The 12,213-nt window shown below is 41.3% G+C and overlaps 1 protein-coding gene across 17 annotated transcripts in view; it reads left to right on the top strand.

The window, feature by feature from the left end:
* The window catches only part of EYA4 (EYA transcriptional coactivator and phosphatase 4), a 231,140-nt gene that overhangs the window by 194,895 nt on the left and 24,032 nt on the right, over positions 1 to 12,213 (top strand). For all 17 annotated transcript variants that reach the window (XM_039531079.1, XM_039531077.1, XM_039531078.1 and 14 more), the window contains 2 exons: positions 2,372 to 2,508; positions 4,454 to 4,537. In XM_039531079.1, the coding sequence (XP_039387013.1) occupies positions 2,372 to 2,508; positions 4,454 to 4,537 (221 nt within the window). The remainder of the gene's footprint in view (positions 1 to 2,371; positions 2,509 to 4,453; positions 4,538 to 12,213) is intronic.

The raw sequence follows: 12,213 nt of genomic DNA, 5'->3' as shown, positions 1-12,213 counted from the left end.
ATGTAAGTTATGACTATACAGTGTAGGGTCATTGACTGGCCAATTTTGAGACAAAGTTTTTTCTGGTTTTGATTGCTATGTGGACAGTGATGGGGGCAGAGTTCAGGTTGCATGTTTAACTGAAATACGTACATGTTATTGAGTTACTGTGGTTTGACTACAGCTTTTTAAATGGTTTGCCTTTGTGTATGTAAACTTTAAATTGTTCTTAGTTTGACCTGTGTGACCTGTTCTTTCTCTTGGCATATAATATATGTAGGTGCAAATGGCCTATATTATTCACTTGTTACCCTAATAAAAATGTTCTTAGAAAAGAAAGAAAGAAAAAGGAAAGAATTGCCAATTTAATTTATACATTCCTTAATATTGAGCAATTTGACTTGATTATAAACTCTGGGGGGAGGGACCATATTTTTGTTCTGTGTTTGTACAACATTTAAAGTACAGTGGGGTCCAGGTCCATGATCAGGCCTCCTAAGTGCTATGGTAATATTAATACTGATAATTAATAAAGAATTGATGCTGCCCACACTAAGTCACCCTTGATTTAGGCCTCCCAAGCCAACTGTCTCTTTGTTTCAATCATCCTAACTGAAAAGTGTTTCATACTGCCCCCACGGTATCTGGCTTGATAAGTTTATGGAAGGGATGGTATGATGGGATAGCCTAATTTTGGCAATTAATTGATCGTTGACTATTAGCAGTAAATATGCCCGATGGCCTGTGATGGGACACTAGAGAGGACACTAGAGAGGGTGGGATCTGAGTTACTACAGAGATTTCTTTCCTGGGTGTCTGGCTGGCAGGTCTTGCCCACATGCTCAGGGCTTAGCTGATCGCCATATTTGGGGTCGGGAAGGAATTTTCCTCCAGGGCAGATTGGCAGAGGCCCTGGGTTTTTTTCGCCTTCCTCTGCAGCATGGAGCACGGGTCACTTGCTGGAGGATTCTCTGCACCTTGAAGTCTTTAAGCCACAAGTTGAGGACTTTAGTAGCTCAGACATAGGTCAGGGGTTTGTTACAGGAGTAGGTGGGTGAGATTCTGTGGCCTGCATTGTGCAGGAGGTCAGACTAGAAGATCATGATGGTCCCTTCTGACCTTAAAGTCTGAGTCTATGAGGTAATAGCGCTTATTGGACCAGCTTCTGTTGATGAAAGTGACAGGCTTTCGAGGTCCACAGAGCTCTTCTTCAGGTCTGGGAAAGGTACTCAGAGTGTCGCAGCTGAATACAAGGTGGAACAGATAGTTATATCTGGGCATCATCCTTCAATATATTTTAAAGAACCATCTAGCACAGCAGCATAGAACCCAACAGATTAGAAAAATTGAATGGCACCCCTGAATCAGTTCAATGAACACTTTGGAAGATGTCAGGTATAGCTGTACTCCATTGCTATTGTGAAATAGCCATGAAATCATTATTAAGGTAGATAAAGGGGGAGGATTCATGTCTTTTCACACTTAGGAAACTGGCTATATTAGCCAGTCCCTAGATACACCACCAGAAGTTTCTGGAGGTGCACTAGTAGTGATATGCTTGGAAGGAGGGAGGATTTCTGATTACTGGAAGATGGGGTGGAGCAAGTCTCAAACAATCCCTCCTAGGTAGCTCCATTCTCGTTCTCCATCCAATCTTCCCAATGTGACCTGCCTTATCCTGCTCACAGCTCTCGGTTGACCATCGCCCGTGTTTGTGACCAGCAGCGGTAAGGTGGATTACAGTTGGGAAATCAGTCTGAAAAGATAGAGGGATGACCTGGCATAGTGCTGGTAGCAGTAGGAGGAGAGTAGGGAGGTGGATGAGGAGATTAGGCTGTTAGTCTGTCAGACAGGAGGAGATGGTTGGGGATTCTGATGTCTGCAGGAGTATTTAGGATGTCCTCCATATTTAGGGATAAGGATAGTGAGTCTTCTGCTGGTGCAGAGAGGAGTTGAAGTTGAGTCTTCACAGCAATAAAGGATGTTGAAATCTATCTAACTGACTTCCTAACATAGGAAACGAGATATACACACCTTAAATTTAAAAAAAAGCATGATATGACCATTAGTATTGTGTTTCAGAAAGCTTACTTTGATGCCTCACTATTTTATATCTGTGTGAATATTAGTGCATTTAAACCATCTCTCCATTTCTAAGGAGATTTATTGAAGTTTGTCTTTGGTAAAGTCAGAATGTATTTATGGCATCTGCAATTTCCTGTTATGTAAAACTGAAATTGAGAACTGCTCTTCTGCATTTTATGTTTATAGCATGTGTGTATCTTGTGTTTGGGTTGGCATATAATCTGTGTAGAGAGTCATTTTTAAAGCTTTTATACCTTCTGTAAAAATTAAACACTGATTTTTTTCCCATGGATTTTTGTATTTACAGGGGAGTTTGACACAGTACAGAGCCCCTCAACACCGATCAAAGATCTTGATGAGAGAACGTGTCGGAGTTCTGGGTCAAAGTCTCGGGGTAGAGGGCGGAAGAATAATCCATCACCCCCTCCGGACAGTGACTTGGAGGTATGTCCTCTGGTAACTGATGAATGGTAAACTGAAGGTAGATTCAGCAAATTAAAGCAGTGGAAACAGTTTAAAGCTTTAAAAATGTGGCATGAACCATATGAATCATTAATTGAAAGTACTAGATTTCTAGTAGTTACTTTACATTTATACAATATGGGGCAGATACAGTGTATACATGAATATGCTGAAAGTAAGATAGTGTCAACGTGATACATACATGCATATTGTCTCTTCCAATTTAATGTGGAATAGATCTACAAAACAATTTAAGGTTTCTTTGTTCATATTTTTTCTGATTAATTTCTATTTTGTGTATTGTTTAACTTTCTTTTTTAAAATAAGAAAATTCAGATGTATCAATCCAATTATCTACATATTCAGTGTAAAAATATGCATTACAAAAAGGAATGCATAAATATGAGACAGCCGTATTTGGCCCTAATCCTGCAAACACTTAAGGACGACTTTAACTGTGCCCCTGTAAGTAGTGTCATTGACTTCAGTAGTTATGCACCACTATTTGAGAGATCAAGGCCATAGCAAAGAAACATATCTGCGTAAGGTACAAGATGAAGTTTTAAAACACATGTGTCCTAGCAGTGGAGTGATGATATTCTTGTTACCTTTGTGTTAGCAGTGTTCTGACATAGTGTGTGACAGAAGGAGAACAACACTCATTGTATGCATAGTATATTCCAGCACTGGGATCAGAGAAATGTTCTGCACATTTATGTGATGTGCCTCCTCCCACTGTGATACTGGCACTCAATGCTAATATCATTGGACTGCTCCACCCGCTGTTTATGTAGTACATATCTCCACATATATCACCAGACGTCAACTTTGTTATCACTTAGCTATTCCAGCCCCTGCATCTCTACTGGAAGGACAGGGTTGACCATAGCATTTAGCATCAATCCCAGATGCCATAGCTTTTTGTACAGAGGGTGAGGAATTTTATCCTGATTTTGGACGAACTATCTGATTTTTTTGTAGTTTTCCACAAACTATTTTTTTAAATTAACCAGTTGTAATTTTTTACATTTATGGGAAGATTTCCATTTTCCTTTCCTTAGTTTCATTTTCAGAAAAAAATAGCCTCTTACCAACACTAAGAAATTTCCCTTAAAAACTAAAACAAAATAAAAAGTTAAAATAAGACATTTTGTCCAAAAATATTATTTAAATTCCTTATTCTGTGTGAATTACTGTGGCGTAATAGTACTTGTGGCATGTAGAACTAGCACCAAGAGTTGATATTATCTCTATTGGAGGAACACATTGAAATCAATGTGAGTTGCACATAAGAATCTGAGAGTAGAATTTATCCTTAAATTAATAGCTCTTTACAACAAAGTAATTGACCCAAAGTATACTGACATCTGTAGTATGTTAGAGAGACAAAGTGGATGAGATAATATCTTTTATTGGACCAGTAAAATATTCTGTAGTATGTGATGTATTTGAAACCTTGTAAAGGTTGTAGAGTAATTAAAAGATTGGAAAGTATTGAAAAGATTAATGTCCTCCATGGTTTTGTATAGATTATTTTAAGATACACTGTCATCATAAGAACATAAGAACATAAGAATGGCCGTACTGGGTCAGACCAAAGGTCCATCTAGCCCAGTATCTGTCTACCGACAGTGGCCAATGCCAGGTGCCCCAGAGGGAGTGAACCTAACAGGCAATGATCAAGTGATCTCTCTCCTGCCATCCATCTCCATCCTCTGACAAACAGAGGCTAGGGACACCATTCTTTACCCATCCTGGCTAATAGCCATTTATGGACTTAGCCACCATGAATGTCAATACTGATTTTCAGAACAAATCTACTCATTTAAGGGCTTATTTAAAGCACAGGACATGACTGATTTGATTTTGGATCATAAATCTTATTTCCTGATTATATTAACGATTTTGTCTCCATTTCTGTTTTCAGCGTGTATTTGTTTGGGATTTGGATGAAACTATCATCGTTTTTCATTCACTGCTTACAGGATCCTATGCACAAAAATATGGCAAAGTATGTGACTCATTAATTCAACAGTAGATTCAGACTATCGAAACACTTGGCATTTTTACTGTGCTTTTCATCTTCAGTGTGCCTTACAAAACTTAACTAACATTCATATGCCCTTGTGAGGGAGGGAGGTGAATAGTATTAACTCCATTTTACAGACTGGTAAACTGAGGTACAGCAGTTGTGATTTGCCCAAATGGAGCAGCCAAGGGGGCAGATGAGGTGCCTACCCTTAGGTAAGATGTGAGGTCCGATACAGGTAGAGTTGCTGAGGTAGGTGCTATAGCTGTAAGGAGGAGGCTTCATTGAGTGAGAGGTGCTGAAGTTTCTGATGCAGCTTTGAAAAGCTGTTGCAAGTGGGTACTAGATTTGGTGGGAAAGGGAAAATAACTGGTAATATTGGAAAGAGGGTGGGGAAAGGGAATGAGTCAACTGGACAATGATAAAAGGAAACAGAACTGATGAATTTGCAGGGAAAGGAAAATGTTAAGTCAGAGTAAATGGGTGGGAGACAGACCTGTCTAACCTTCAGCTTTAGGGTAGAGGCTATGGGTTTATGGTGTACTCTGACACCTCAGCCTTCCTGGTGAGTCGCTGGTGTTCTTGGATGGCTGTTGGGTTGGGCAAAGCCACTGGCTGAAACACCCTCTGCTGCGAATCATTGTACACAACTACTCCCCTCTCTGCCACTGAGGAATCCAAAGGTGGCTGGAGAAGAAGCCCAGAACAGGGAGCAATGAGCAGCCAGCGGTGAAAGGAGCGAGAGGGAGAAGCAACCCAGAAGTAGTAGCAACAGGAATTTCCTCACATACTGAGCAAGGGTTTTTGCTGCACTGACAGTGGCAGGGCTGATGGCAGAATGAATGCTGATGATTTGGCTGGGGGTGGCAGCTGAGAAGATAGAGAAGTCCATGAATTGCAGGGTGGCGTGGTTATGTGAAATAGGTGTGGGGCTGTGTGAGAGAGGGAGAGAGAAAAAGCGACAGGTGTGAAGCATGTTTCTGTTAATGAAAAAAAAGGAGGGAAGAGAGTTTGGTGTTAATGCACATGTGGAGGTGTTTGCAGGAGTGTGTGCATGGATATGAGTATTTGGAGACACAGGTAGTTGTTTCTCCTGGTGTTTATGAAAAGGGTGTCTGTCATGGAAATTCATCAGCTCAGTTCTGGAATGCTAAAATAAGATTAGCTATTCGGCTCTGGTATGAATAACACTTGTTTTACACCTTCACAGTGCCAAATCAGTGCATGTCATACTGTTTTGCCACTTATATTACTGTACATCCTACACGCTCTTCTAGTGCTATTTTTACAAAAAATATAATTCCATTCACTTTGACAAAATTACTCCTTTTTTATATCTCTGTAAGTGAGAGAAGAATCAGACCAAACATGCAACTTACATCATTTATATCACCATTGAATGTGGAGTTGCTATGCTTGACCCAATGATTCAGATACTTGTAATTTTAATCCAAGTGTGCTTGCGGCCTTTTGGATGGTATAACTATTCTGATGCAATATTTTTCTCCATCTCAGATATTAACAAGAAAATATTTATCATTATTGGTGCAAAACTTTTTAAACTGAAATATGTTACAGAGCTATCAATACTTTCTGGATAACTTTGAAAACTATTCTTGCGACAACTGTGCAGAGATATCTTCATGGTTTCCTTCTCTTGGGTTTTTTCCCCCATATCTGTAGGGACATTTAGATGAAAACAGCATCACTGCTTTTTAAAAACTCATCTGCTCCTGCAATTTATTCCCCATCAAAAGCCAGAATATGTGGTAATGACTATTTACAGCAACCAGTTGTGATATCAGATAGAGATTATGAATTTATTTCCATGGGTCCGGAGTAACTCAAGTGAAAGTGAAATTAATTGATTTATGCTACTGAAATTAGAATCAGGATCCAAGACTTCAAGTGACGATGAACCAAAACAGAGGATTTCTTAAATAAAAAAGATCCTGTTTTCATACTGCTAGACATAGTAAAATAAAAATCATAGGGCTACAGAGTCATTCCCAGAGTAAATTAAGAAATGGCAGATATTTTCTTTTCTAGAGTAACTATCTTCCTAGTATTATGGTAAACATATTTAGGATGATGATGTATCATTGAGCCTCAAATATGTAGTAAATTCTTGTCTAATATTTTATATGTTACTGCATATATTTTTTTTTATATGGAGGAAGGATGGTTCACTGGTTAGGGCACTAGACTGAGGCTTGAGAGATTGTATTTCAAGTCCTTGCCCAAATCACTTAGCCTCTCTGTGCCTCAAATCACCATCCGTAAAATGGGGATAATCATCCCTACCTTGAAGAGGTGTTGTAAGGGTGAATACATTAAAGATAATGAGGCACTTAGATATTATGGTAATAGAGACCATATAAGTACCTAAAATCTAGTTATACTTCATTGTTTCAAAAAACATCTTGGGCATTGATCCTTTTTGTGATTGTGCTGCTCCAGTGGCACAAAGTTGGTTTAAGGCCAGTTTAAACAGCCGGTGGTATAGAATTAAAGCAGTGAGTCCTACACCTTCCCCTGTATTGGCTCCTAGTATTGGGGGCAGCACAGCTCCCAACCTGTGCCTTGATGTCTGGCTTTAAACTGTTGGAGTACTTTACCCTGTGTCCCCTGATTCTCAGTCTCTTTCTGTATATTGTGTTGTCTCGTATTGTTTAATAAAACACATTTTCTCCCAAAAGAGAAAAGACTAGATAAAATGAGACAGAAGGTCACGGGTCTCTCAGTATGTTTTTCAAAGTTTTCTAGTGAGTGATTGGCATGATGCTGCTATAAATAGGGAGAAAGCATTTTATGGTGAACAGAGTGGTCAAATTGCATTTTCAAGGTGTGAAATTCTGGGATTATACTGGCACTTAGATGGACCATTTTCCAGGGTTTCACCTTTGTTCTACTATTCTAACATTTATACAGACACTCTGAATGTACAGATATAGATATAGATATAGATATATACACACACCCTCAACTATTCCCCATCTAAACACAGACCTGCCAGCTCTTGTCCTTCTCTTTGCCCTATTTCTTGCTGTGACCAGGGGGAAACAAAATATCTATCTTTTAGGCCTTACTGCTCTACTGTCATCATGGCTGTGAATGGAAATGCACAGAGTAGAGAGCCGACTTAGCTCAGTGTCACAGTCACAGTGGCAAACTGTTTGTAAGCAAGGCCAGTAAAGAGCCATAGAGGGACCAGCAGATTAAAAATTCTTCTTTTAAATCTTCTTTTAAATCTTTTAAAATCTTCTTTTAAATCCCACCCTCCTTCGCCGCAGGCAGTAGCCTAAGGGAGAAGAGAACAGTGATCCTGATTTCATTTTGGACTTCTATATGGTACTGTCAGAAAATCATAGAAATCTAGAACTGGAAGGGGTCATCTAGCCCAGTTCCCTGAACTGAGGCAGGACTAAGTAGTATCTAGACTGTCCCTGACTGGTGTAATATAAATAATAGTAGTAGTAGTATTAACAAACTGTGACAGATTGACTGAAGATTTTTTTAACATTATGAGCAAGATTGTAAATGTCTCATTAAAATATATGGCAAATTGCTTCTTCGCGGGAGGGAGCCAATTGAAAGACTAGCTTGCAGTTTTCCCCTGAAGCGAGAGAGGCTTTGCATGTTTGAGTCTGGTCAGTGCAGAGCTACAAGATATTAATTAAAAAGCCAAAAAGTCACAATTAAGTGATTTTGTCTGATTTTTTTTTTACTGGACTTTCCAGAGTTAATTATTTTATGTATTCTAAATATGTCCGTCTCTCAGCTTGTAAGGTGTGGTTACTTTGCTCATCTCATTTGTTGATGCTCTTCATGCACCATAAAATTAGTACACTTCTATTTTTAATTATTTACTGCAGTAGCAAATTATGATCATTGGTATCTGAGCTGTTCGGTTATGACCTGTGTGGCTGATGATGGTTTTTGCAGCTGAGCACCAGTTGGCACATATAGTTTTCTACAATGCTAAACTCTTAAATAAGGATTTGTTGATGTGACAGGACATGTGTTAGGAGACTGTCATCATCTGTTAAATTTTATGAGGTACATTCCTGTTCTCTTATTAACAATATGTATTCTTCTCTCTATTATGTCCCAGTGATTACTCACTCTTTCGGAGCTGAATAAGCTGTGCTTAGTGTTAGCATTTCCAACGTGTTAAAATCATTTATTTCTTTAAGGTCAATCCAAAGGGCAAAGATGCTCCAAAAATACCATAAGTCAAAGTTCAGGCTGGTAAAAAAGAACGACTGCCTTTCATGGCACTGCAGAAGAAAAAGTCTTAGTTCTCCAAACTTGAATATGTGTTACAGAGAATTCAGGATGATGTTTTAGACAGCCTTAAAAATAAGTGCAAAATATGACAGTACAATTCAACATACCAAACCCTACAGTATATTTTAAGAGAAAAGTCAAAATTCTACTCTATAGTGAAAATGTACGGAACCTACCAACTTTTTTATCATGTAGATAAGCACTGTTACAATTTGAGTCAGATGTAAGCTAGTGCCAAAATGTATTAGGCTTTTTTTGACAATTTTCTGATTTTTCTGATCCACCTACATCTTTTGTTTCCAGTTAATACCTCTTTTATTATTATTATTATTATTTTTATTATTAGTGTACAAGGGGCTCAGGGGATTGATGTTTGCTGGGACCCTACCAAATTCACAGTCCATTTTGGTCAATTTCACAGTCTTGGGATTTTTTAAATAATCAGTCTCATAATTTCAGATGTTTACATCTGAAGTTTTATGGTATTGTAACCGTGGGGGTCCTGACCCAAAAGGGGTGATGAGATTGCACCCTTACTTTTGCACTGCTGCTGGCGGGCGGCGCTGCCTTTGGAGCTGGGTGGCCAGAGAGCAGTGGGGTCACAGGGCATGGGGAGGTTGTTACTTGGGGTAGGAGGCAGGTCCAGCCTTACAGCTGGGCGACTGCCCAGGGCCCCATGGTCAGGTGGGTGCTGTGGTTCCCTCCCCTCCTCCTGCAAGCCCAAGGCCCCTTTAACACCTGAAAACTGGGCCCGGAGCCAGGGAAGGCAAAGCTGAGGATGTCCCAGCTGAGGGCTCCTACCACAGCTGGTGACCGCTGCATTAGTCCCTGCTAAGCTGGAGAGGGACAGGCCTTCCTGCAGGGGCCACTCCCAGGGCCAGGTCAGACCCACCTCTGGCTGCAGGAAGCTCTGTGGCTGTGCTGCCTTCAGAGCTTCCTGCAGGCGGGGGAGATTCCCAGAGGTGGGTCCCATCCCTCCCCAGCCCAGCTGGGACAAGCAGCTGGAGCCCGGCACATGGTAGGAGCCCCTCTCCCCTACAATAGCCAGATTTTATGGGGGCAATCAGATTTCACAATCTGTGATGCGTTTTTCACAGCCGTGAATTTGGTTGGGCCCTAGTGTTAACTGGTTCAAATTTGGCCAGCCTTGTTTGTGACTGAAACATGGCAGCTTTTTTGATGGCCTATGATAACAAGTTAGTGGTATCTTACAGGACAAATGCTCACACCACAAAAAATCACCACCAGTATTAACACTTCATGATCACCCTTTGATGACAGTCTCTGAAGAGAGCCCAAAAGTAGAGAGTATCAGAGGGGTAGCCGTGTTAGTCTGGTTCTGTAGAAGCAGCAAAGAATCCTGTGGCACCTTATAGACTAACAGATGTTTTGCAGGATGAGCTTTCGTGGGTGAATACCCACTTCTTCGCTCCAGGTCAGAGTTGAGTCACATTAGCTGGGAGGTATAAGGATACTTGTTACTACCCATGCTAGACCATCTCCCAGCTGCCACCTCTCACCAGCACTAGTATACTTTTAAAAAAATCATTCCGCTGCATTGATTGTTTCCTGTATTTTGGTCAGATGCCTCAGGGCTTCTCATTTTGCTCTTATATTCTCTTGTTGTCAACCCCCTACTTTCATCCCAGGAATGATAGACAGGAACTCCCTGTGGAGTCCATCAACAGCACACTCTCTTCCTCTTCTCCAGCCTCCATAACACCCTCCCAGAATGAGTCTCCCCAAAGAGAGAGAGTTGGACTTAAACCTGAGGCTCCCACCTGACAATAGAAGTTCCATTAGGCCAGCAACATTAACATTTAACTCTAACATTTCTACTTGTGAGGCCGAGTTGTTCCAAGGGACAGTGCTATTCCTATTAAGTTTAGCCATACTGCCCTTTTATAGGTGTGTTCCCACACCATTGTTCATCAAGTTTTTTATGTTGATTTATACATAACTAGACACAATGAAAACAAGCTATTTTTATATTATTGTATTTGAATACAATAAGAAAAAGGATTCTGTGAGCATTTCTTGCCAACACCTGCTCTTCCTGGTGGTACTGAACAGTATGCTGCCACCAGGGGCGGCTCTACAGTAGGCCCCCCCCAGCGCCAGCGGAGCGCCGCGCCCCTTCCCCGGTCGCGGTGGTCCCTCTTCCCGCGGCTCTGGTTGAGCTCCGCTCCCGCCATGCGCGCAGGCGGTCCACCGGAGGAGGGACGGACGAGAGCCGCCGTCGCGCCGCTCACGCGGGAACCGAGCCGGAGCGGGACAGGGCCGGCGGCGCCGCGCGCGCGCGGTCCCGCGTCGCCCGGCCCGTGACGACAGGCATGCCAGCGGCCCGCAGGGGAGCCAGCCCACCCCCGCCCTCCCCGCCAGGCCCGCCCGCCCCCTGCTGGCGCCCGCTGGTGCCCCCCCCCCGCTGCCACGAATGAAACTAAGAAGTTAGGACTTTATCTGGGACCCTATCATGATTCTCTCCTCCTCAAAACGTAAATATTGGTTCTGCTGAGATATTTTTACTTAGTCTCCTAGGAGGCATTCCAGTGATGGCTCAATCTAGCACAGAAGTCCAGACACTCTGGCTCCAATTTATACCCTGTAACGTAACTAAAAGCATTGGTATTTTTGCTATAGAGAGGAGCTGTAGCTGATCCAGACTCCGTTGAATACTAGTAATATCTGGCTACAGAGCATGCCTGTAAAGGCCAAAGGGCGGCTGCTGTTGTTTTTTTTAATTCAGCTATTATTTTTTTATATGTGGAGCAATGCAACATATATTAGCAAAAGTTCAGTCTGCCTCATTACATTTAATTTTATAGCTGTGTTATATATAACTACTGTGGGTGCCTCTTTGCTTCTTCCCTCCTTAAATTTCTTGCTTTCTTTTCCATATTCTTCTCTTGTCCTGTGTTAGTTTCAAAAACCAGTCGGAGAACAAACACTTCAGTCTCCCTGGTCACTCGATTACAGACTTAAATGTCGCAATATTACAACAAGAAAAACTTAAAAACAGAATCCAATGAGAGACTGCTGAATTGGAATTAATTTGCAAAATGGACACCAGTAAATTAGGCTTGAATAAAGATTGGGAGTGGATGGGTCATTACACAAAGTAAAATTATTTCCCCATGTGTATTTCCCCCCCCACACACACACACACTGTTCCTCACGCCTTCTTGTCAGCTGCTGCAAATGCACCATTTTGATTACCACTACAAAAAGTTTTTTTCTCTCCTGCTGGTAATAGCTCACCTTAACTGATCACTCTTGTTAGACTGTGTATGGTAACACTCATTGTTTCATGTTCTCACTGCACATTATATATATATCTTCCTACTGTATTTTCCACTGAATGCATCCGA

This window comes from Mauremys reevesii, linkage group 3, assembly GCF_016161935.1.
Source record: "Mauremys reevesii isolate NIE-2019 linkage group 3, ASM1616193v1, whole genome shotgun sequence".
Taxonomy (NCBI): domain Eukaryota; kingdom Metazoa; phylum Chordata; order Testudines; family Geoemydidae; genus Mauremys; species Mauremys reevesii.
The sequence above is the reverse complement of the archived record's forward strand: the minus strand, read 5'-3'. Positions and strand labels throughout refer to the sequence as shown.